This window comes from Chanodichthys erythropterus, chromosome 17 (genome assembly GCF_024489055.1).
Source record: "Chanodichthys erythropterus isolate Z2021 chromosome 17, ASM2448905v1, whole genome shotgun sequence".
NCBI classification, from domain to species: domain Eukaryota; kingdom Metazoa; phylum Chordata; class Actinopteri; order Cypriniformes; family Xenocyprididae; genus Chanodichthys; species Chanodichthys erythropterus.
The window spans coordinates 33,146,346-33,173,650 of record NC_090237.1 but is presented as its reverse complement, the minus strand read 5'-3'; the positions used below and the strand labels follow the sequence as shown (position 1 = coordinate 33,173,650).

The following is a 27,305-nucleotide window of genomic DNA, read 5'->3' as shown; positions in this document are numbered from 1 at the left end:
TTACAAAAAACACAAACCTGAAAGTCAGAGGAGGAAGTGTCATTGCAAATTATAACAATATTTCAGTGCTTTTGTGTGACTGCACATGTTTATATTAACCCAAATACAGACTGTGGACATTTAGATGCACTGATTAACATACTTGCAGGGGAAATATGAGTTTGGGGTTGATTGTTGTAGCAGTATTTTTCTGTAAAATATATTTGTTGATATACAAACACACTTAACACTGAACTGATAAAACACTCCCGCTGTCTGAATTGTCAGCAGCAAATACAAGAATATTCTGCCCTGTAGCAACAATTATTTTCCTGAATGTACACGTAAGAAGAGTGACATGTTTGATTTTTTTTTAATGGCATGGAACAGACATAAACACACTTTTGCTTTGATAAACACACATGGATGCATGTCCTCAAATAAAGCCTTGGGACAATAAAAGACCAGTATAAAAGACAGTGTTCAACAATCAGCATTTAACATTTTTAAAACAATTGCAGGCATGTAAATCTTGAACAAATTAGTTTACTCAAATATCTGCAAAAACTGTGGAAGCATTGAGTGAAAAAAAGAAGAGGATTATTTAGAACTATACAAGCAGTTGGAATTATTTCCTCATCTGTGCTGCCGCCTTGACCCCTTGAATGGATCAAACTCATCCTGAAAGGAGAAAAAATTGTAAAGATAAATTTGTGAATAAAAAAACAAAAAACAAAATCAGTGCACATTAACTTTACCTCATTGTCGTCATCATCATCAAAGCATACTCCTTTCAAAGACTGGCTCTGGCTTTGGGAACCTCTCTTACTGGAGCATAATGAAGTCAGCCTATTGGTTAAGCAAAGACAGAGGATTTAAAAAAAAAAAAAAAGTTAAAGGGTTAAGTTCACCCAAAAAATTCTGTCGTTAATTACTCTCGTGTAAGACCTTCGTTCATCTTCAGAACACAAATTAAGATATCTTTGATGAAATCTGAGAGGAATATGACTCGTCCATAGACAGCAATTTAACTGACACTTTTAAGGTCCAGAAAGGTACTAAAGAACAATCGACGTGACTGCAGTGGTTTAACTTAATTTTGTGAAGCGACGAGAATACTTTTTGTTTGCAAAAAAAAAAAACAAAGATAAGGACTTTATTCAACAATCTCTTCTCTTCCCTGTCATTATCCTTGTGTAGTTGCAGTAGTAAACACAGTGAAGGCTTCCGGATTTACGTCCGAATGCCGGCTCAGTATTGGCCAAAGCTGGTCACATGAGCACCACAACGCATGTGTGTGATGCGGACGCAGGAGCTGGCCAATAACGGGTCCGCGTTCTGATGTAGAACCTGGGAGTGCTTGGACGTAAACAATGTATAAGAACGACACATAAGAGAAGAGATTGCTGAATAAAGTTGTTTTTTTTTTTTGGTTGAACCACTGGAGACATGTTGACTTTTTTAACAATGTCTTTAGTACAGGGGACATGTTCAGTTCACTTAGTTTTGTTGTGGACAAAGCGGTCAAAAAGTTCCTTGATTATTACGCCGGAATGAGAGTATAGTTCCTAGACATATCGGCGTAGAAAATCAATCATTTATTGCAGGCCTATATTATTTTATGTTCTGACATAGGCTATCCTTTTATCATTGTAATTGGTAAACTTTATTTGAATGCTATCTAGGCAACATCGCGCACAATACAATATAATATGCAGTATGTTAATATAATCATTTCTTAATTCCACGCTTTTTCTTAATTAATAATAAATATTATAGTCTTATCCATTTTTGATAATTCCAGGTTGCTATGGTTGCGCAGGTTGTTTACACATTTAACTCGTGGCCATGATAAATAGATGTTGTTCCCTCAACATAATGAAGTCGTGGCTACGAGAAAAATATATTGTTCTCTCACCATATGATCTCGAGGCCACGACATAAGGATGTCATTACCTCGAAAAAATGATCTTGTGGCTACGACTTATTATCACGAGTTTATATGTGGTGGCCATGACAAACTAAGTGAACCGAACATGTCCCCTCTCGGTCACCATACTTCAGTACCTTTCTGGACCTTGAAAGTGTCGGTTAAAATGCTGTCTATGGACAAGTCATATACCTCTCAGATTTCATTAAAAATATCTTAATTTGTTTTCCGAAGAGGAACGAAGGTCTTACAGGTGTGGAAAACCTGTCTATACAGATGTGAATAACTTATGCTGTTATATTGTATTGTCTGCAAGCATTATACAAGTGTTTAAGGGGAGATAACAGTTTAATAAAGGTTTTTCTATTGTCAGTTTGCATAATATCAAAGCTCTTTTCAATCTATGAAACAAAACTAATACTTTTCGCAACACTTGACATTTTTTAGTCATACAAATAATCGACAAATGAGCCAAGCCCAACTCATTTATTAAACATTTATTTCTTCACTCTTTTATCAGTCTCTACATCAGAGCAAACTTCATCCATGCAAGTTAACCTGAATGACCTAACAGAGCAAGTAAAGAGCAAAAGCAAATGTAAACCACTTACTTTTGTTTTGACCTAGAACATTTTAAAAATGAAACATTCTCATCTGAGTCACTGTCCTCTATGGTGATCTGATCACAGAGAAAGAAAATAAGAATAAATAAAAGTCAAATGAAATCAAATTACATATCACAGAACAGGAAGACCACTTTTCCCATCCTGAATCTTGTGAAGGACCTATGTAGTCTCTTCTCTTGTAAAAAATCTCTGTACAGAAACAGGTACCTGTAGCTACATTTACTATCCAAATATAGTTATGACTGCAGATAACTATTTTATGAAAATTGTTATAATTGCATATTTTTTTCTGAATGAGGTTGTGGTGAGCTAAAATTCTGTCATTTGCGCACCCTCATGTAATTTCCAAAGCTGTATGAAAAAAAAAAAAACGCCATAACAAAAGAAAATATTTAGAAGAATGTTGGTAACCAAACTGTAAAACTGCATTTTTCCAAACTTAAAAATATAACTAAATTACGATTTATGCTCTCAATTACAAATGTAGAAAAGCATGCATAGTTCATAGTTCAGCACTTTTCTTAAAGGGGCTCTATGTAGGAAGGACACCCAGTGGTCGAAATAGGTACTGCAGTCCATATCCAAAATATTGTTTGCCCTGCCCCCTCCTTCAAAGACGTAGGTTGCCAGCTTGAGGACACGCAACAAGAGGGAGAGCAATTGACAATGAAAGCTGAGGAGACTTACACACTGTAAGCTGATGAGTTGATTTATCTGTTTTAATATGCTGTCGTTCATAGAGATTTTTAGATGGATGCATGGCTTTTCCATGGCTACAATACACAGTGTTTTCCACCAACTGGCAACCTGTGATGTCGAAATACTGTTGAATAAACCGGCAGTACACTGTTTTGCACAGACCAAAACAAAGACAGACATTCTGACACAGAACGAACATTTCAAAGTAGAATATCTGGCTGTATCATTGTTTTTCTGAGAAACAAATAGGTGAACTTAGCATGTTTCCTAAATATATGCAAACATATTGGGGTAATTTTATGCTTTATTAAAGTGAAAATCTTACATATAGCCCCTTTAACAACCGCTTTTGATGATGAATGTGGAAATTTGGCTGATCCTTGATGAGATTGCAAACAGCAACACAAAGTTGATTCTGCACTAATTTGATAATATTTAATATTTTTTTTAAATTTTAGGGCTAGGGTTAGGATGATTTATTTAGAGATTTATTTATAATGAGAATGGATAAAATTATTGACAATATTTTGAGACAAAGGTCTTTTTTAGTTTTGATCAAGTTAAATAAAGCAACAGTTTTTCAATAAGAATAATATATAAAAGTATGGTATTTGGGGTTAAAGGCACCCCTGCTGTTGGGGCTAAATGCACAATAATTAACATGAGAATAAAAAGCTGGCTGACTTTTTCATGTGTTGACATGACATGGTTAGATTCAGATGGTAAATATCATTAGGCTGGGTGTCAGCCTTAGAGATAATCACCATATTTATAATGAAACCATGATATGTAAAAATAGCCTTTTACCTCATGTGTGCAGTAAAAGACCCCCCTCGCCACCTCATAACATTTTTAAATAAACAAACCACTTTTATGATTTTTTTTTTTCCTCTACACAAAATCTGTTGTTCCATCAATGTTCAATAAAAACATTTTTTTCTGCAATCATACTATGGGAGTAGTGAAAAGCACATTTTTCTTAAGTTGTGCCTTTAGCCCCGTTGTACCCTATGTGCGTATACCTCCTCAGCATACAACTTCGATGTGTTTCCACGAGAGGTCCTCTGGGTTGAAGCCTGGAAGGCTGAAAATGGAAGAAGGAAAAAAAATTAAACAAATGTCAAGTCAAGTCATCTTCATTTATATAGTGCTTTTTACAACACAGATTGTTTAAAAGCAGCTTCACAGTTATAATAAGAGAATTAATGGACAGAGATTGTTTTGGCTTTACAGCACCTCTAGGAAAAGTTATTATCAGGCTAAAGTAAGTTTTTGATCAAATTACTTCCATTGTAATAATCATTAATTATTCAACAATTCAAAAATCATCAAACTTAGGGGCCGCTTACATGATACCTTTTTAACTTAAAACAGAAGACTTTTAATGCGTTCTTTTAATGCGTAAAACACCCGAGGCTGCAGTTTACACCTTCCATTTCACATTATTTAAAATAAACCACAAAGCTATCACAGGAATGAAACTGAATAAAAGAAGAATAAAAGAACTGAATAAAAGAAACTGAATGATTCTAAATTTGAGTTATGGGAACCACAACAGAAGGATTAATTAAAAGAATGGCTCAATGGCTCAAAGACAAAGTATTCATTGGACTCTCACATGGTGATGTCACATGAAAACTTAGGGAGATTAGAAAGACAGTGTGGATGTGGTTGTGATTTTATGTGCACCAGCTGAGGTGTCACAAGAGTTACTTGCACTCTTTAATGTGTAATTGGTTTGAACTTCAACACCACTTGCTTGTGTGTGTTCAAGTGTCAGGTGTTATCTTACCATCCATTATTGACTTGGTTTTTAGTGGACTTGAGAGAGATCCTTTTTGTCCACGTCCCCCCCGCCCTGACTTTGAGGCAGCACCTGGACATATTAAAATATGGATTATTCCATAAAGGTAACTATATTCTCAGCGTCGCGGCTGACTTATGCCTAAACTACAGTTGTTTACTTCTAGGTAACAGTTTATAATGTTTTCATTAGTTTGCATGATTTGTGCAGTCATCTGTAACTGAATAACAGATACTTTCTGTAACAGCAGAGCAACCTTCAGCTATCGTCTACAATGAGTTCAGCTCGTTGTGCTCTTCCTTTGTACCTTGCGATGTAACAGCTGATAGGCCTATATAAATTTCTTTACTTTCATGCTTGTTTGTTAAACAACAAAAACTGCTGGGAAAGATCAGCTCTACAGCAAAATATAGATGAGCAAACAAGGAGGACGAGGAAGAAAAACAGAATTAAGAGGAAAATGAGGATGAAGAAGAAAACTAAAGATATTGATATTTTTTTGTTAGTTTTTTTAATTTTGTGAGAGCTATTTTTATTAGGGCCCAAGCGAAAATTCGCGCAGGGCCCTCTTGTTCTTCTAAGGATTATTAGGGCCCAAGCGAATTAAGCGCGCAGGGCCCTCTTGTTCTTCTAAGGATTATTATTATTAGGGCCCAAGCGAAAATTCGCGCAGGGCCCTCTTGTTCTTCTAAGGATTATTATTATTAGGGCCCAAGCGAATTAAGCGCGCAGGGCCCTCTTGTTCTTCTAAGGATTATTAGGGCCCAAGCGAAAATTCGCGCAGGGCCCTCTTGTTCTTCTAAGGATTATTATTATTTTTTTTTTTTTTTTTTTTTATTTTATTTTTTTTCCGTCTTCCGGGGCTTTTTGGGGGCCTTAACATGCTCAAAAACTCTTGAAAATTGGCACACACATTGGAATCCGCGGCCATTAGGACGCCGGAGAGGCTGGTACCCGGGCGTGGCAGGGGGGCTCGACAGCGCCCCCTTGAAAAAAGTCTGAAAATTTGGTCCATATATTAAACATGCTTGCACGTATTAGTATGAAACTCGGTACACATATAGACCTCATCGGGCCGAACAACTTTCGCGCTCTAAGTTAATCGCCACGCCAACAGGAAGTCAGCTATTAAGGGTTGTTTGAAAAACGCATGCTCTGGAATTTGATATACTCCTCCTAGACGATTAATCCGATCGCCACCAAACTCGGTCAGCATGAAGTCAAGACACTGATGATTAAAAATTGCCAGGGGATTTTTGATATCTCGAACGGTTTGGCCGTGGCGAGGCAACGAATTTATGGCGAGAAAAAGGAAACAGGAAATGTGTTATAACGTCTTAATACATATATTGATCTTTATGAAACTTCACGAGTGTGTTCGTTATAGGAGTCTGATCACATGGATGTGACTATTGTGAGTCAAAGTTATAGCGCCACCAACTGGCAGCAGGAAGTGTATCACTTTTTGAAATGTTTTGAGATCACCCTCTTATTTTTACCTGATTTGCTTCAAACTTCATCAGTGTAATGTCAATACACAGCAGATGTAGACCTATGACAGGATTTTTGATATTTGAAATATTGTTGCCATGGCAACAGGTCAAACTGTAATAATATTCTTGAGTGTTTTTGAGGCTCTTAACATGCTTCAAATTGCATGAAACTCGACACACACATCAATATTGTCAACCAGTAGACATGGACAAAGCCATAGAAATGGGCGTGGTGGAGGGGCTCAGTAGCGCCACCTTTTGACAAAAGTGGGGGGGTTAGTTTTTCCTACAGTCACCAAACTCGGTACATATATTATTCTCATCAAGCCGGACAATTTTCTAATTTACATTCATTAGCTCCGACCAACAGGAAGTCAGCTATTTTGGTTTGAATGTTAATTTTTTGAAAAAACAGGCTATGAATTTTATACTACTACTCCTACAGGGTTTATCCAATTTACACCAAGCTTTTTTAACTTGTTGCGAACACATTGAAGTTGTTTAATTGCAAACGGATTTTGGATATCTCAAACGGTTTGGCCGTGGCGAGGCAACGAATTTATGGCGAGAAAAGGGAAACAGGAAATGTGTTATAACTTCTGCATACATTGATTGATGTTTATGAAACTTCAGGAGTGTGTTGGTTGTAGTAGTCTGATCACATGGATGTAACTATTGTGAGTCAAAGTTATAGCGCCACCAAATGGCAGCAAGAAGTGTATCACTTTTAAAATGCTTTGAGATCACCCTCTTATTTTTACCTGATTTGCTTCAAACTTCATCAGTGTAATGTCAATACACAGCAGATGTAGACCTATGACAGGATTTTTGATATTTGAAATATTGTTGCCATGGCAACAGGTCAAACTGTAATAATATTCTTGAGTGTTTTTGAGGCTCTTAACATGCTTCAAATTGCATGAAACTCGACACACACATCAATATTGTCAACCAGTAGACATGGACAAAGCCATAGAAATGGGCGTGGTGGAGGGGCTCAGTAGCGCCACCTTTTGACAAAAGTGGGGGTGTTAGTTTTTCCTACAGTCACCAAACTCGATACACATATTATTCTCATCAAGCCGGACAATTTTCTAATTTACATTCATTAGCTCCGACCAACAGGAAGTCAGCTATTTTGGTTTGAATGTTAATTTTTTGAAAAAACAGGCTATGAATTTTATACTACTACTCCTACAGGGTTTATCCAATTTACACCAAGCTTTTTTTAACTTGTTGCTAACACATTGAAGTTGTTTAATTGCAAACGGATTTTGGATATCTCAAACGGTTTGGCCGTGGCGAGGCAACGAATTTATGGCAAGAAAAGGGAAACAAAGTGTTATAACTTCTGCATACATTAATTGATTTTGATGAAACTTTGGCTTAGTCTTCGTTGTACAAGGCTGATCACATGGATTTGACTATTGTGATTCAAAGTCATAGCGCCACCAACTGGAAGCAGAAAATGTGTCACTTTCAGCATACATTGAGATCACCCTCTTATTTTTACCTGATTTGCTTCAAAATTCATCAGAATAATGTTAAAACTTGGCACATGTAATCCTTTGAAAATGGGCAGGGAGGAGGGGCTCTATAGCGGCACCTTGTAGTGCAGTAAATGTGGAGTGAATTTGACATAGTCCTTTGATGTTTAACCGTTTTAAGTGCCTATTGCCCGCTGTGCACAGTTGCCCTGAAGCCACCGGGGTGGCGGTGCCACCGGGCTTGGGCCCGCCATCGCTGCTCGCAGCTATATTTATTATTATTATTTTATTTTTATTTTTTTTTTCGTCTTCCGGGGCTTTTTGGGGGCCTTAACATGCTCAAAAACTCTTGAAAATTGGCACACACATTGGAATCCGCGGCCATTAGGACGCCCCAGAGGCTGGTATCCGGGCGTGGCAGGGGGGCTCGACAGCGCCCCCTTGAAAAAAGTCTGAAAATTTGGTCCATATATTAAACACGCTTGCACGTATTAGTATGAAACTCGGTACACATATAGACCTCATCGGGCCGAACAACTTTCGTACTCTAAGTTAAACGCCACGCCAACAGGAAGTCAGCTATTAAGGGTTGTTTGAAAAACGCATGCTCTGGAATTTGATATACTCCTCCTAGACGATTAATCCGATCACCACCAAACTCGGTCAGCATGAAGTCAAGACACTGATGATTAAAAATTGCCAGGGGATTTTTGATATCTCGAACGGTTTGGCCGTGGCGAGGCAACGAATTTATGGCGAGAAAAAGGAAACAGGAAATGTGTTATAACGTCTGCATACATATATTGATCTTTATGAAACTTCACGAGTGTGTTAGTTGTAGTAGTCTGATCACATGGATGTGACTATTGTGAGTCAAAGTTATAGCACCACCAACTGGCAGCAGGAAGTGTATCACTTTTTGAAATGCTTTGAGATCACCCTCTTATTTTTACCTGATTTGCTTCAAACTTCATCAGTGTAATGTCAATACACAGCAGATGTAGACCTATGACAGGATTTTTGATATTTGAAATATTGTTGCCATGGCAACAGGTCAAACTGTAATAATATTCTTGAGTGTTTTTGAGGCTCTTAACATGCTTCAAATTGCATGAAACTCGACACACACATCAATATTGTCAACCAGTAGACATAGACAAAGCCATAGAAATGGGCGTGGTGAAGGGGCTCAGTAGCGCCACCTTTTGTCAAAAGTGGGGGGGTTAGTTTTTCCTACAGTCACCAAACTCGGTACACATATTGTTCTCATCAAGCCGGACAATTTTCTAATTTACATTCATTAGCTCCGACCAACAGGAAGTCAGCTATTTTGGTTTGAATGTTAATTTTTTGAAAAAACAGGCTATGAATTTTATACTACTACTCCTACAGGGTTTATCCAATTTACACCAAGCTTTTTTTAACTTGTTGCTAACACATTGAAGTTGTTTAATTGCAAACGGATTTTGGATATCTCAAACGGTTTGTCCGTGGCGAGGCAACGAATTTATGGCAAGAAAAGGGAAACAAAGTGTTATAACTTCTGCATACATTAATTGATTTTGATGAAACTTTGGCTTAGTCTTCGTTGTACAAGGCTGATCACATGGATTTGACTATTGTGATTCAAAGTCATAGCGCCACCAACTGGAAGCAGAAAATGTGTCACTTTCAGCATACATTGAGATCACCCTCTTATTTTTACCTGATTTGCTTCAAAATTCATCAGAATAATGTTAAAACTTGGCACATGTAATCCTTTGAAAATGGGCAGGGAGGAGGGGCTCTATAGCGGCACCTTGTAGTGCAGTAAATGTGGAGTGAATTTGACATAGTCCTTTGATGTTTAACCGTTTTAAGTGCCTATTGCCCGCTGTGCACAGTTGCCCTGAAGCCACCGGGGTGGCGGTGCCACCGGGCTTGGGCCCGCCATCGCTGCTCGCAGCTATATTTAGGGCCCAAGCGAAAATTCGCGCAGGGCCCTCTTGTTCTTCTAAGGATTATTATTATTATTATTATTATTTTTTTTTTTTTTTCGTCTTCCGGGGCTTTTTGGGGGCCTTAACATGCTCAAAAACTCTTGAAAATTGGCACACACATTGGAATCTGCGGCCATTAGGACGCCGGAGAGGCTGGTACCCGGGCGTGGCAGGGGGGCTCGACAGCGCCCCCTTGAAAAAAGTCTGAAAATTTGGTCCATATATTAAACATGCTTGCACGTATTAGTATGAAACTCGGTACACATATAGACCTCATCGGGCCGAACAACTTTCGCGCTCTAAGTTAATCGCCACGCCAACAGGAAGTCAGCTATTAAGGGTTGTTTGAAAAACGCATGCTCTGGAATTTGATATACTCCTCCTAGACGATTAATCCGATCGCCACCAAACTCGGTCAGCATGAAGTCAAGAAACTGATGATTAAAAATTGCCAGGGGATTTTTGATATCTCGAACGGTTTGGCCGTGGCGAGGCAACGAATTTATGGCGAGAAAAAGGAAACAGGAAATGTGTTATAACGTCTTAATACATATATTGATCTTTATGAAACTTCACGAGTGTGTTCGTTATAGGAGTCTGATCACATGGATGTGACTATTGTGAGTCAAAGTTATAGCGCCACCAACTGGCAGCAGGAAGTGTATCACTTTTTGAAATGCTTTGAGATCACCCTCTTATTTTTACCTGATTTGCTTCAAACTTCATCAGTGTAATGTCAATACACAGCAGATGTAGACCTATGACAGGATTTTTGATATTTGAAATATTGTTGCCATGGCAACAGGTCAAACTGTAATAATATTCTTGAGTGTTTTTGAGGCTCTTAACATGCTTCAAATTGCATGAAACTCGACACACACATCAATATTGTCAACCAGTAGACATGGACAAAGCCATAGAAATGGGCGTGGTGGAGGGGCTCAGTAGCGCCACCTTTTGACAAAAGTGGGGGGTTAGTTTTTCCTACAGTCACCAAACTCGGTACACATATTATTCTCATCAAGCCGGACAATTTTCTAATTTACATTCATTAGCTCCGACCAACAGGAAGTCAGCTATTTTGGTTTGAATGTTAATTTTTTGAAAAAACAGGCTATGAATTTTATACTACTACTCCTACAGGGTTTATCCAATTTACACCAAGCTTTTTTTAACTTGTTGCGAACACATTGAAGTTGTTTAATTGCAAACGGATTTTGGATATCTCAAACGGTTTGGCCGTGGCGAGGCAACGAATTTATGGCGAGAAAAGGGAAACAGGAAATGTGTTATAACTTCTGCATACATTGATTGATGTTTATGAAACTTCAGGAGTGTGTTGGTTGTAGTAGTCTGATCACATGGATGTAACTATTGTGAGTCAAAGTTATAGCGCCACCAAATGGCAGCAAGAAGTGTATCACTTTTAAAATGCTTTGAGATCACCCTCTTATTTTTACCTGATTTGCTTCAAACTTCATCAGTGTAATGTCAATACACAGCAGATGTAGACCTATGACAGGATTTTTGATATTTGAAATATTGTTGCCATGGCAACAGGTCAAACTGTAATAATATTCTTGAGTGTTTTTGAGGCTCTTAACATGCTTCAAATTGCATGAAACTCGACACACACATCAATATTGTCAACCAGTAGACATGGACAAAGCCATAGAAATGGGCGTGGTGGAGGGGCTCAGTAGCGCCACCTTTTGACAAAAGTGGGGGGGTTAGTTTTTCCTACAGTCACCAAACTCGGTACACATATTATTCTCATCAAGCCGGACAATTTTCTAATTTACATTCATTAGCTCCGACCAACAGGAAGTCAGCTATTTTGGTTTGAATGTTAATTTTTTGAAAAAACAGGCTATGAATTTTATACTACTACTCCTACAGGGTTTATCCAATTTACACCAAGCTTTTTTTAACTTGTTGCTAACACATTGAAGTTGTTTAATTGCAAACGGATTTTGGATATCTCAAACGGTTTGTCCGTGGCGAGGCAACGAATTTATGGCAAGAAAAGGGAAACAAAGTGTTATAACTTCTGCATACATTAATTGATTTTGATGAAACTTTGGCTTAGTCTTCGTTGTACAAGGCTGATCACATGGATTTGACTATTGTGATTCAAAGTCATAGCGCCACCAACTGGAAGCAGAAAATGTGTCACTTTCAGCATACATTGAGATCACCCTCTTATTTTTACCTGATTTGCTTCAAAATTCATCAGAATAATGTTAAAACTTGGCACATGTAATCCTTTGAAAATGGGCAGGGAGGAGGGGCTCTATAGCGGCACCTTGTAGTGCAGTAAATGTGGAGTGAATTTGACATAGTCCTTTGATGTTTAACCGTTTTAAGTGCCTATTGCCCGCTGTGCACAGTTGCCCTGAAGCCACCGGGGTGGCGGTGCCACCGGGCTTGGGCCCGCCATCGCTGCTCGCAGCTATATTTAGGGCCCAAGCGAAAATTCGCGCAGAGCCCTCTTGTTCTTCTAAGGATTATTATTTTTTTTTTTTTTTTTTTTATTTTTTTTTTCCGTCTTCCGGGGCTTTTTGGGGGCCTTAACATGCTCAAAAACTCTTGAAAATTGGCACACACATTGGAATCTGCGGCCATTAGGACGCCGGAGAGGCTGGTACCCGGGCGTGGCAGGGGGGCTCGACAGCGCCCCCTTGAAAAAAGTCTGAAAATTTGGTCCATATATTAAACATGCTTGCACGTATTAGTATGAAACTCGGTACACATATAGACCTCATCGGGCCGAACAACTTTCGCGCTCTAAGTTAATCGCCACGCCAACAGGAAGTCAGCTATTAAGGGTTGTTTGAAAAACGCATGCTCTGGAATTTGATATACTCCTCCTAGACGATTAATCCGATCGCCACCAAACTCGGTCAGCATGAAGTCAAGACACTGATGATTAAAAATTGCCAGGGGATTTTTGATATCTCGAACGGTTTGGCCGTGGCGAGGCAACGAATTTATGGCGAGAAAAAGGAAACAGGAAATGTGTTATAACGTCTTAATACATATATTGATCTTTATGAAACTTCACGAGTGTGTTCGTTATAGGAGTCTGATCACATGGATGTGACTATTGTGAGTCAAAGTTATAGCGCCACCAACTGGCAGCAGGAAGTGTATCACTTTTTGAAATGCTTTGAGATCACCCTCTTATTTTTACCTGATTTGCTTCAAACTTCATCAGTGTAATGTCAATACACAGCAGATGTAGACCTATGACAGGATTTTTGATATTTGAAATATTGTTGCCATGGCAACAGGTCAAACTGTAATAATATTCTTGAGTGTTTTTGAGGCTCTTAACATGCTTCAAATTGCATGAAACTCGACACACACATCAATATTGTCAACCAGTAGACATGGACAAAGCCATAGAAATGGGCGTGGTGGAGGGGCTCAGTAGCGCCACCTTTTGACAAAAGTGGGGGGGTTAGTTTTTCCTACAGTCACCAAACTCGGTACACATATTATTCTCATCAAGCCGGACAATTTTCTAATTTACATTCATTAGCTCCGACCAACAGGAAGTCAGCTATTTTGGTTTGAATGTTAATTTTTTGAAAAAACAGGCTATGAATTTTATACTACTACTCCTACAGGGTTTATCCAATTTACACCAAGCTTTTTTAACTTGTTGCGAACACATTGAAGTTGTTTAATTGCAAACGGATTTTGGATATCTCAAACGGTTTGGCCGTGGCGAGGCAACGAATTTATGGCGAGAAAAGGGAAACAGGAAATGTGTTATAACTTCTGCATACATTCATTGATGTTTATGAAACTTCAGGAGTGTGTTGGTTGTAGTAGTCTGATCACATGGATGTAACTATTGTGAGTCAAAGTTATAGCGCCACCAAATGGCAGCAAGAAGTGTATCACTTTTAAAATGCTTTGAGATCACCCTCTTATTTTTACCTGATTTGCTTCAAACTTCATCAGTGTAATGTCAATACACAGCAGATGTAGACCTATGACAGGATTTTTGATATTTGAAATATTGTTGCCATGGCAACAGGTCAAACTGTAATAATATTCTTGAGTGTTTTTGAGGCTCTTAACATGCTTCAAATTGCATGAAACTCGACACACACATCAATATTGTCAACCAGTAGACATGGACAAAGCCATAGAAATGGGCGTGGTGGAGGGGCTCAGTAGCGCCACCTTTTGACAAAAGTGGGGGGGTTAGTTTTTCCTACAGTCACCAAACTCGGTACACATATTATTCTCATCAAGCCGGACAATTTTCTAATTTACATTCATTAGCTCCGACCAACAGGAAGTCAGCTATTTTGGTTTGAATGTTAATTTTTTGAAAAAACAGGCTATGAATTTTATACTACTACTCCTACAGGGTTTATCCAATTTACACCAAGCTTTTTTTAACTTGTTGCTAACACATTGAAGTTGTTTAATTGCAAACGGATTTTGGATATCTCAAACGGTTTGGCCGTGGCGAGGCAACGAATTTATGGCAAGAAAAGGGAAACAAAGTGTTATAACTTCTGCATACATTAATTGATTTTGATGAAACTTTGGCTTAGTCTTCGTTGTACAAGGCTGATCACATGGATTTGACTATTGTGATTCAAAGTCATATCGCCACCAACTGGAAGCAGAAAATGTGTCACTTTCAGCATACATTGAGATCACCCTCTTATTTTTACCTGATTTGCTTCAAAATTCATCAGAATAATGTTAAAACTTGGCACATGTAATCCTTTGAAAATGGGCAGGGAGGAGGGGCTCTATAACGGCACCTTGTAGTGCAGTAAATGTGGAGTGAATTTGACATAGTCCTTTGATGTTTAACCGTTTTAAGTGCCTATTGCCCGCTGTGCACAGTTGCCCTGAAGCCACCGGGGTGGCGGTGCCACCGGGCTTGGGCCCGCCATCGCTGCTCGCAGCTATATTTATTATTATTTATTTTTTATTTTTTTTATTTATTTTTTTTTCCGTCTTCCGGGGCTTTTTGGGGGCCTTAACATGCTCAAAAACTCTTGAAAATTGGCACACACATTGGAATCCGCGGCCATTAGGACGCCGGAGAGGCTGGTACCCGGGCGTGGCAGGGGGGCTCGACAGCGCCCCCTTGAAAAAAGTCTGAAAATTTGGTCCATATATTAAACATGCTTGCACGTATTAGTATGAAACTCGGTACACATATAGACCTCATCGGGCCGAACAACTTTCGCGCTCTAAGTTAATCGCCACGCCAACAGGAAGTCAGCTATTAAGGGTTGTTTGAAAAACGCATGCTCTGGAATTTGATATACTCCTCCTAGACGATTAATCCGATCGCCACCAAACTCGGTCAGCATGAAGTCAAGACACTGATGATTAAAAATTGCCAGGGGATTTTTGATATCTCGAACGGTTTGGCCGTGGCGAGGCAACGAATTTATGGCGAGAAAAAGGAAACAGGAAATGTGTTATAACGTCTTAATACATATATTGATCTTTATGAAACTTCACGAGTGTGTTCGTTATAGGAGTCTGATCACATGGATGTGACTATTGTGAGTCAAAGTTATAGCGCCACCAACTGGCAGCAGGAAGTGTATCACTTTTTGAAATGTTTTGAGATCACCCTCTTATTTTTACCTGATTTGCTTCAAACTTCATCAGTGTAATGTCAATACACAGCAGATGTAGACCTATGACAGGATTTTTGATATTTGAAATATTGTTGCCATGGCAACAGGTCAAACTGTAATAATATTCTTGAGTGTTTTTGAGGCTCTTAACATGCTTCAAATTGCATGAAACTCGACACACACATCAATATTGTCAACCAGTAGACATGGACAAAGCCATAGAAATGGGCGTGGTGGAGGGGCTCAGTAGCGCCACCTTTTGACAAAAGTGGGGGTTAGTTTTTCCTACAGTCACCAAACTCGGTACACATATTATTCTCATCAAGCCGGACAATTTTCTAATTTACATTCATTAGCTCCGACCAACAGGAAGTCAGCTATTTTGGTTTGAATGTTAATTTTTTGAAAAAACAGGCTATGAATTTTATACTACTACTCCTACAGGGTTTATCCAATTTACACCAAGCTTTTTTTAACTTGTTGCTAACACATTGAAGTTGTTTAATTGCAAACGGATTTTGGATATCTCAAACGGTTTGGCCGTGGCGAGGCAACGAATTTATGGCAAGAAAAGGGAAACAGGAAATGTGTTATAACTTCTGCATACATTAATTGATTTTGATGAAACTTTGGCTTAGTCTTCGTTGTACAAGGCTGATCACATGGATTTGACTATTGTGATTCAAAGTCATAGCGCCACCAACTGGAAGCAGAAAATGTGTCACTTTCAGCATACATTGAGATCACCCTCTTATTTTTACCTGATTTGCTTCAAAATTCATCAGAATAATGTTAAAACTTGGCACATGTAATCCTTTGAAAATGGGCAGGGAGGAGGGGTTCTATAACGGCACCTTGTAGTGCAGTAAATGTGGAGTGAATTTGACATAGTCCTTTGATGTTTAACCGTTTTAAGTGCCTATTGCCCGCTGTGCACAGTTGCCCTGAAGCCACCGGGGTGGCGGTGCCACCGGGCTTGGGCCCGCCATCGCTGCTCGCAGCTATATTTAAACTTGGATTGCTAATATAGCAGAGATATTTTTTAGTTATTTATTTTTCTAATACAGAAGAGACATTATTTCTATCATTATTTCATTCGTTATTTTTGAAACTTGTCATAATAAAACATGTTGAGTAACCTCTGATAAGCCTATCTGAATTTGTGTCTTTTGTTATAGATAGTATTTTGTAAAATAACATTTTTCTATCCATACAGAGGAGGCATACTTCAAATGTGTTGAAATTATAAGGCATCTTTGAGTAAACCAAGTATCATTTGAGTATCTCATTGCCGGGCTGAGTGTCCTGGTTCCCATTCAGTCGGTCACGTTCGACGTACGTCGGACAGACCGACGAATAGGAATCTCGCTAGAGAGGCCAATCTACTTTTGAGCACTGAAAAGCCGTTTTTAAAAGAGCAGTTCCTCCATTTCCAGGTCTGAAGAGGGTTGGAGAGCAGTGGGAGGAGAAAAACCTCACCACTCTCATCCCCCTCTTCTGTCGCCAGCGGACAGCAGCGAGCAGCGGGCAGCCAAAGCCTCGACTGCTCCCTCTGTCCATCCGTGGAACCAGGTAAATGTTGCCTAGCACACTGTTGGTGTTTTGAAAAGTTGGTTTTTTTTTGAAAAATTTGTTAAAAACCACAGTAGAGCTATATACAATTTTTGGCAGCTGTTACAGAAACATTTTTACAACAACAAAAAAAAAAATCTGATTTAACCTTGAGATTTAGAGTATTAGATATTTGCAATGACACTAATAATTCTTAATTTCTGATAGAAATGCAAAATCAATCGTTAGTTATTAATAGAATAATGAGACAAACCTTTACATTCAATCGCGTTTGGTCCTATTTATTTTTTATCACAGTGCATACACATACAAACTTTAAGTCCAAAAGTGTGCGCATTTGGAGAAATACATGTTTAACTCAGATTTCATTAGATAGAATATAAGCCGGGCCATATGCGGGGTTTCATAATTACCAAGGTCAGAAAATGTAGTTTGCTAGGGGGGAACAGGGACATGCTCCTTCGAGAAAATTTAGATTTCCTTAGTGTACATATGTGCATTTTTAAGACGTTTTAAGGCCAACAATAGCTTTAAAACCATGTCAACAAATACATGCATGCACAGTTTTGAGACAGCTTTAATCGAATATTAGGTAATTTCATGACTTAACTTACAACAGAACAATGGACGGTGCATGCTTGTAGTTTCTTTTGCGCTTTATTTAAGCTATAATAAATTATGCAGCGCGTCGGCGCAGGTGCGCATGCAATTCTTCAGTGTGCACCACGAGCACAGTATAACGGATGATGATTATATAACGGAGTCATGTTAATTTTTCTGAGTTTTACTGACATAGCCTGACAACATCTCATCTGACCGCAGTTCACTGTTGTTCAACTGCCTCGTTGTCACCTGCACCTTTTAGCACATAGCGCATCTCACAGCAACACTCAATCATGTTTTGAATGATTCAGTGTTTTGAACAAATCGTTTGAGTCAAAGATTCAATGACCCATTCACAAACATCTGTCTCATTCTTGATGAATCGGCCATTGAATGAATCGACTCAATGACTCGCTTAATAAAACCGCTTATCACCTGCATTTGCGCTCACTATTGACAAACCAATCAAATTTGTTCTTTTTTTTTTAAAATCAGTCCAAACATTTAAATTTTTATTCAGGAGTTATGTATATACAAAACTATAACTTTTTATGACAGTAGTTTAGTAATAAAAAAAGTAGCCTGTAGCCTACTCGCACCATCCCCATCGCACCATGGAGAGTGACTTTTTTCCCTGTTGTGAGGGAACAACAAGACATCGCTCATTCGGTGTCCTGAGCTGGCGGGACGGAGCAGTTCCAGTGGTAGCCCTGAAGGCCAATGTTAAAAACTTTACATTTGATTCTGGCCACAACTAGGAGCCATTGGAGTGAGATCAAGGAGGGGTGTGACGTGGGTTCTCTTAGGCTGATTAGACAAGCAGCCACATAGTCGTGCTGGTTGAAAGGCCTGCTAGTAGAGCACTGCAGTAGTCCAGTCTTGAAATTACAAGCAACTGGATGAGTAGCTGTGTTGCGTATTCTGACAGGAAGGGTCTGATTTTTCTGGTGTTATAGAGTGTACATCTGCATGACCGGGCTGTTGAGATGTGGGTGGAAAAGCTCAGCTGGTCATCAAACCCCAGGTTCCTTGCTGTCCTGGTTGGTGTTAGTATTGTGGACCCCAGTTGCTCAGTGATGTTGTGGTCAACTGATGAGTTTGCAGGGATTACAATGAGTTCTATCTTCGCAAGGTTGAACTGCGAATGATGACTGGCAAAGGCTGGAATGAAGTCAGGTTTGTTGACAGCTGACCAACAGTTCCACAGTTCCTTATTTTTCATTGAGATGGTCTAAGAATAAATATCAAGAATGTTCAAGGATATTCAAAATTCAAGCATATTTCAAACCTTGAAAAATCAACAGTTAATTTTTTCCCAAACTTTCAAAACTCTGTACGAACCCTGAATAGGAGTTGGGCAGTTGTGAAGGCTTTGATGAGGCACTGAAATACATGGGTTGGCCTCTTGGGACCAGGACAGAGACTTGGGCTTGGATTTAAGGAAGGAGGTTAACGGAGCAGTGATGGTTAGGAGCTATAGTTATGGATGAACCATCGGTAGAAAGTTTCTACTAGAAACTGTTGAGACCTGCATGGGTTTGCTGACTCTGGAGAGCTGGTTGAGTAGTGGAAGCTGCAGACTATCCTTAAGACAGGATTTCATTTGATGCAAGGCTCAGATGTTCCCACCAAACATGAGATCTTCTCATGTTTGGTGGGAATATAATGCGGCTACATCTTTTGTGTGTGGGAACATTGAAGCAGAAAGCAACTGCATTCCACTGCCAAGTCTGAGTAGGGAGCTGGATTGACCATGGGAGTGGCTGTGAGATGGGAGGAGAAGCAGAGCTTATGGGAGTGACAGAAGCGTCAGTTGAGATGGATGTGGATCTTGGTGTAGTGAGTGGACTGCAGAGGGTTGTCTGAAAGTAATGATCCTGATAGGTTCATGGTGTTATGCTCTGGCTTTCTGTAATGCCCAGACTCAGAGAGATGAGGTAAACCAAAATGGAGGTCATTACTGAAACAGAGTATCAGGTGTCATAGAATAGACAGTTCAAGGGAAGATGATGCAATAAAATAACATTGATAACTTTCACAGTGGAACGAGGAGTCTGATGGAGCACACACACCCATACAAAGGAGGATTAGACTAAGGTGCCAGAGATAGGGACAGGGAGATACGACTGAGCTTGGAGATCGCTAAAGAAAAATGTAGGAGATCACTGGAGACTGGGTAAGTATAATGCAGAGATCTTTGCAGGTATCCATAGGAAGGCCAGACACTGACTGACTGGTGGTGTGCTCTTTTATAATGATGGTGATTGCAGGGGTGATGAGGGGTGATTAGTACTCGAGGAGCTGTGAGTGCATGGAGGAAGTATGATGAGATATATATATATATATATATATATATCCCCACTTTGGAGGGAGTAGGGCATAGGGATGACCACTTCCATTTGGAATATGCCCCCTGAACCGTTCGGTACGAATATGTGTACCGTTGCACCCCTAATATATATATATATTAGGGGTGCAATGGTACGTGTATTCGTACCGAACGGTTCAGGGGGCATATTCCAAATGGAAGTGATCATCCCTATGAATGAAACTTACTTGACAACAACAGTTACATAAATATGCTACTGAATAGAAAATAGCATTAAATAATGTATAGTTACTGGCACACATCAAGCTTTTCTTGTGATAATGGGTGATCCTCAATTCTTATTTGTGCATCCTCGTTTCCTTTCCTTGCTTCCTTTCCTCGCGTTTTAGCTCCACCCCTCCAGGATGCGAGGGAAGGACGCAAAGAAAAGACGAGAGGACGGAGGAATTGAATCAAGTGAAATGATAAATCCTCGCTCCCTTTAGCGTCACTTCAAAGCGTCATCAGCTGCGCTCGAGGGATCTACCCACTTGTTGTTAAAGTTTGGTTATTTAAAAAAATATAATAAATATTAATAAAGCAAGATGCCTAGTTGAAATATATGATATATAAAGTTTATTTAATCTGGAAAAGTAAAGCATACATTTAAATTATTGTGACAGATAAGAAGGGGGAGGAGAATTTATGCGTGCGTCAGATTACTCGATGAGAAAGACTTCCGCAAAGGATGTACCTGTGTATCCTCGCTTATGACTCCTCAGGAAAGCCTCCTCACTCCTCGTTCCTCGCCTCCTCGCGGTGCGATTAGAGAATTGAGATGTCCTTCAAGATGGCTGAGCTCGATTGTTTTCCGGGTCATAGGATGGAGGACGGAGGAGCGAGAAGACGAGGAGGGATATTGAGAAGCACCCCTTGTCTCCTGAGCTGTCTCCTCAGCTGATAATCACTTCCGTGAGTCTCTCAACTTGACGCTTGCATATATTGATCACATTTTAATTACGTAAAAGACGTGCGCTGTGAGAGGCGAATATGAAAGGCTGAGTGGCAGCGGGCAACAACCCTGTTCAAACGCATCTGATCAAGCTAGTTAAGCCCTTGAGGATTATTTCAAAACTACAGGTACAGTGCTCAGCGTAAATGAGTAGACCCCCTTTGAAAAGTAACATTTTAAGCAATATCTCAATGAACACAAAAACAATTTCCAAAATGTTGACAAGGCTAAGGGGGCATTTTAGGGTGATGCAAAAATGAGTACACCCCACGACAAAAACTACTACATCTACTACTTTGTCTGGCCTCCATGATTTTTAATGACAGCACCAAGTCTTCTAGGCATGGTATGAGCAAGTTGGCGACATTTTACAACATCTTTTTCCATTCTTCAAAAATGACCTCTTTTAGAGACTGAATGCTGGATGGAGAGTGATGCTTGTCGCTTGTCGCTTCAGAATTCCCCATAGGTGTTCGATTGGGTTCAGACATACTTGGCCAGTGAATCACATTCACCCTGTTCTTCAGAAATCACTACAGAGTATAGAGTCCCAGTAGTCTTCATCTTTGTCAGCATGGGCCCTGGCAAACTCTAGGTGGGCTTTTTTGTGCCTGGGCTTTAGGAGAGGCTTCTTTTATGGATGGCACCCATGCATGCCATTCCTCTGCATTGTATGCGGTATTGTGTCACGGGAAATAGTCACCCCAGTTTGGCTTTCTACTTCTTTAGATAACTGCAGTGAACTTGCATGTTGATTTTCTTCAGCCCTTTTAATCAGAAGACACTCCTCTCGAGGTGTTAACTTCCGTGGATGACCTGGACGTCTCTGTGAGATGGTTGCAGTTCCATATTTTTTACATTTTTGTACCACTTTTGCTACAGTATTATGACTGATAAGTAAAGCTTTGCTGATCTTCACCTTTCTGGTGTAAAGAAATTATTTTCTTTCTCAGGTCTTTGACATTTCTCTTCCATTTGGTGCCATTGCTGACAGCATGAAATGGGAAGGGGTTTTAACACCCTTTTACAGTCAACTGTCTGCTGGATACCTGTGTAATGAATAATTAGACTCACCTGTGGTTGAATTCTTGTTAAATTACACAGTTGTAGTCTAAAATTTAGCTTTGCTCCAGAGACCTTCAATGGGGTGTACTCATTTTTGCATCACCTGAATTTGAGTAAAACTGACAATTTTATAATTTATATTATTAACCTAAATTTCATGTTATAAGTTAAACAGATGTTATATAAAACTTAGGATTGTCAACATTTTGGAAATTGTTTTTTTTTCATTGAGATATTGTTTAAAATGTTACTTTTCAAAGGTGGTGTACTCATTTACGCTGAGCACTGTATGTGTGCTGGAGCAGGTTTGGAACTAAACTCTGCAGGACTGTGTCCCTCCAGAAGCTGAATTTGGCACCCCCGTTATAGTTAGTAAACCCCCGCAACTTGTTAGTAAAGTTTTGACCATCATTCGGATGGGGTCTTCTACAACAGGCTTGTATTAATAATGGATAAAAGCAAGATGACAAAAAAGTTATAACCGTAATTAAAGGTGCCATCGAATTGAAAATTTAATTCACCTCGGCATAGTTGAATAACAAGAGTTCAGTACATGGAAATGACATACAGTGAGTCTCAAACTCCATTGTTTCCTCCTTCTTATGTAAATGTCATTTGCTTAAAAGACCTCCGAAGAACAGGCAAATCTCAACATAACACCGACTGTTACGTAACAGTCGGGGTGTACACTCCCAATATTTGCATATGCCAGCCCATCTTCCCAACATTATGAACGGCATTACACAAGGGCAGCCAGTATTAACATCTGGATGTGCACAGCTGAATCATCAGACTAGGTAAGCAAGCAAGAACAATAGTGAAAAATGGCAGATGGAGCAATAATAACTGACATGATCCATGATATCATGATATTTTTAATGATATTTGTAAATTGTCTTTCTAAATGTTTCGTTAGCATGTTGCTAATGTACTGTTAAATGTGGATAAAGTTACCATAGTTTATTACTATATTCATGGAGACAAGAGCTGTCGCTATTTTCATTTTTAAACACTTGCAGTCTGTATAATGCATAAACACAACTTCATTCTTTATAAATCTCTCCAACAGTGTAGCATTAGCTATTAGCCACGGAGCATATCAAACTAATTCAGAATCAAATGTAAACATCCAAATAAATACCATACTTTCGCGATTAAACATGCTACATGACGAACACTTTGTAAAGATCCATTTGGAGGGTTATATTAGCTGTGTGAACTTTGTTTATGTAATGATAGAGTCGAGAGCTCTGGGGGGGGGCGGAGAGCGCGAGCAATTAAAGCGGCAGCAGCCCTGAATCAGCGCATTTCTAATTATGCCCCAAAATAGGCAGTTAAACAAAAATATTTAAAAAAAAATCTATGGGGTATTTTGAGCTGAAACTTCACAGACACATTCAGGGGACACCTTAGACTTATATTACATCTTGTAAAAAAACGTTCGATGGCACCTTTAAACTAAACTAGACCTGTTCTATCTCCGTGCAGCATATATTCTCTGGCTCTGTATGCATTATTGTCCGAATCCAGTTCAGATGGAACACTGTTACTGACGGTTTCTTTACATTATTAGTGCCTCCTGAACCTGGAGAATGAGCTCTTGAAGCTCCGCCCTCTTAGGCCAGGAGCAGCAGCTCATTTGCATTTAAAGGGACACACACTAAAGCGGCGCATTTTGGCTCACCCCCCAAAAGTGGCAATTTTAACATGCTATAAAAAATGATCTGTGGGGTATTTTGAGCTAAAACTTCACATACACACTCTAGGGAAATGTGAGACTTATCTTGTAAAAAGGGCCATAATAGGTGCCCTTTAAGGTTTGAAATTACTGGAATACCCAAACCTTTTAATTACAAAGGGATGTCCACATTTTTGGCTCAAAAGACTGTCTTCACAATTTAGGTTTTGTGATATATATATAATTTTCTGTCTCTGCGAGTATGTAGATACCTCTCGCTCTTCCTCTTTTGCTAGTACTAAGATCTCGCCCTCCTCTGGAGCCGCGCCCCCTTCCACTGATCGTAGGAACAGATGTGGACTCTTCATCAGACTCCATAGCAATGTCAGCTGGCTCATCTGATAGGTTGAGGTCATCGTCTCTCACAGTTTTACTACGAGCTTTTGAACGGATTATAGCCTGAAACAGAATGAATGGCATTGGGTAATGAATGTGAAAAAGAGTGAATGATATGTAGTGAGCAAAAGAGATAAAAAGAGACCTCTTGAACTTCCTCATCCTCTTCTGTGGTGTTTCTCTTAGAGTCTCGAAAGTGTCGAATCTAAAGACACATGCAGGTAAACGTGTACATTTGCAGTTGCATGTACATTTAAATCACCAGTTTCATTTTGGTAAGTGCTACAGGCAATGTTGTTTAAGGGGGTAATGGATTTTTTAATCTGTGTAGTTTGCTAAACACATTTTCTCAGAAACCATCAGTGGCTGCACATGCACTAATAAAGAACTAAAACTGGCCACCTTTTAGGTATTGGAAATAGGTTTCCTTGTTTACTTGAGGTGCTCTTCCTCTTACCTCCTCATCAATCTTCTCCTCTATGGCTTCCACCCGTCGTTCTCTGAGGTAGCGCTGGGTTTTCTCCAGCTGGTAGTTTATGAGTTCTTCAATAGCATCTTTCTCCTCCTTATCCACAAATTCCTGAACTGCCTTTCCCATGCCTTGCTCCGTCAACAACGACAACTGCACATTCTACACATACAGAAATACAAACCATTACATGCTGAAATATTAACTGTGGGCAGTTAACATTTCATGTAAACTATTTTAAACAAAATTATACATATAGTTTTTCCTAAACTTATTGCACTCAATATACTCATCCATCAGTTTCTAAAAACAAAAAAAATATTTGCAGACTACACATTACTGACAGACCCCGTTTCAAATTAGTGATCTCCTATCAAACGGCTAGACTGCTGAAATCACGTGACTTTGGCGCTCTGATTCACTGATTCGATTCGTAAAGCTCTGAAGAGTGTTTTGAAATTGTCCTTATTTTTTTTTTTTTTTTTTTTGGCGCACAAAAAGTATTCTTGTCGCTTTATAATATTAAGATAGAACCACTGAACTCAAATGAACTGTTTCAGTGTTTCAGTTTGTATCACCAACAATATTCATCTGAAGCAAATGAAACGAGTGAGTGAGGGGAGGCAGATTTGTTTGTATCAACTTGCTGTCAGAGAGATGAGAGAGCGAGAAAGTGTAGCTGGTATCGTCATATTCTGTGGAAAATGAGTATTGGAAGTGTTTCACGTATTTCAGTATCAATATGTATCAAATTTCTTTTTTTTGACACTACATTGCACTTTTCAGATGTCTTTTTAAAAGACTACAAAAAACAAAAAAAAAAAAAAACTATAATATATATATATATATATATATATATATATATATATATATATATATATATATATATATATATATATATATATATATATATCCTTTGCTGAAATAGCTGCCCGAAATATAAAGTAAACAGACTTTCTTTGAAAAGAATTTGAAAAGCCATTAGAATAAGAGCTTCAAAGAAAGTAATGAGAATCTTTCAAAAGAGATCTATTACTTAAGCTTATAATATGGGGCTGTTGAATGCTCAAATCTGATTGGTTGACCAACATTCTAAGGTGTGCAATTATCTTCAGGGAAACACACGGCTAAAGTAGTTCTAGCAGGTCTTGACTGCATTGCAGTTCCATATCACTTCACCAAATGATTTCATTATCAACTGCATTAATAACTGTATCAACGGTATTATTCTGCTATCAAGGCTCAAGCCTTTGTTACTAGTTCTGAAATTACATTTTGGAATCAGCAACGGAGGCTTGGGATGAGATTTGTAAGAAATAAGTCCCACACACAAGAGTGTTTTATGGAAAAAAACCTGACAAATGTCTTGAAACACAACATCGGAACAGTGTCTTGAGGTGTGGTAACGGTAGTATAAGCGGAAAAATTGACTCTGTGACGTTGAATTCTTTTCTCCGCTTTGCGTCGTGGTCGCATTACCACCTCGGGTGTGCATTATTTTCTAAGAATTCAATGGCTTGTTGTCAATTATTCCTTACATAACAAATTTGTGGAAGGTTAGGAGAGGACTGAGAGGAATTCAAGATTTATCTGTATCCTTTACACACACAAGACAAACTTCAAACCTTCTCAGCCGTCTGGAAGTATTCCTTCACAAGATCTTCCACTCTCAGCTGTAAGACCTCAGAAGTGGGACGAGAGAGAAGTGCTCCAAAATCCACACCTTCTTCTGCAGAACACACACAGCATGATTCAAATTCAAATATTAAACTAAAATTTTTCCTGTGCATATGCAGTCATTCAAGATTTTCAATTAAGCATTAAGCCACAGGCAATGATGGGCAGTAGCGTCACCAGAAAAAGTGAAACTTGTCATCATCTACTCACCCTCAAGTCGTTCCAAACCAATATGACTGACTTCCATCAAAAAGTTTAAGAAATGTTGTTGTATTGGTTGCCATTTCCCATGTATTATGACTTTCTAAATTAGTATTAAACTTCTCAGTTAAACTGCTTAAGGCTAGGCAATATGAAACACCTAAACCCTGATATGCATAATTTTAATCATGTCAGTGATACACATCATCTAATAGTAACTAGGTTTGTCACTACACTACATATTATAAACGAAAAACCTTATGACTTACTAACTTCAAATGACAACTATTACAAATATATCCAACTTTTCCCACACACTATACAGTGTAGTTTTATAAAGTGATGTATACAATATAGAAAATCTCAACTGTAGATGCATGCCGGTATTCTGCAATACTGAAATTAATTATGCAACAGCAAAAATTAATATGCAACAGTGTTTCTCTGAACTCACAGCATCTAAATTCCCATCAAGAATCTAAATTCCCCATTTAAACCAATAGTAAAGGTATTGTTAATGGTTATTAGGGTAATTAGTTCTCACTTTAGATTAGGTCATAGAAAATTGGAAAAGTTATTATTTAAGTGCTTTAAACTAAACTTTATTGGACATTAATTGCAATCATATTAAGTATTCCTTAAAATGATTAGACTACAATAACATTAATAATACACACACGCACTGGGTTTTCATATT

General features: G+C 38.9%; 1 protein-coding gene across 9 annotated transcripts in view; it reads right to left on the bottom strand.

Annotated features, from left to right (window-relative positions):
• Positions 1–345: 345 nt before the first annotated feature.
• The window catches only part of mre11a (MRE11 homolog A, double strand break repair nuclease), a 200,420-nt gene continuing 173,460 nt past the window's right edge, over positions 346–27,305 (bottom strand). For 7 of the 9 annotated variants that reach the window (XM_067365344.1, XM_067365345.1, XM_067365347.1 and 4 more), the window contains 9 exons: positions 26,356–26,459; positions 24,719–24,892; positions 24,407–24,466; positions 24,138–24,324; positions 5,027–5,110; positions 4,257–4,318; positions 2,521–2,588; positions 738–828; positions 346–660 (listed from right to left, as the gene is read on the bottom strand). In XM_067365344.1, the coding sequence (XP_067221445.1) occupies positions 616–660; positions 738–828; positions 2,521–2,588; positions 4,257–4,318; positions 5,027–5,110; positions 24,138–24,324; positions 24,407–24,466; positions 24,719–24,892; positions 26,356–26,459 (875 nt within the window). In that variant the 3' untranslated portion in view covers positions 346–615. The remainder of the gene's footprint in view (positions 661–737; positions 829–2,520; positions 2,589–4,256; positions 4,319–5,026; positions 5,111–24,137; positions 24,325–24,406; positions 24,467–24,718; positions 24,893–26,355; positions 26,460–27,305) is intronic. The other 2 variants (XM_067365341.1, XM_067365340.1) reach the window with 2 other exon arrangements.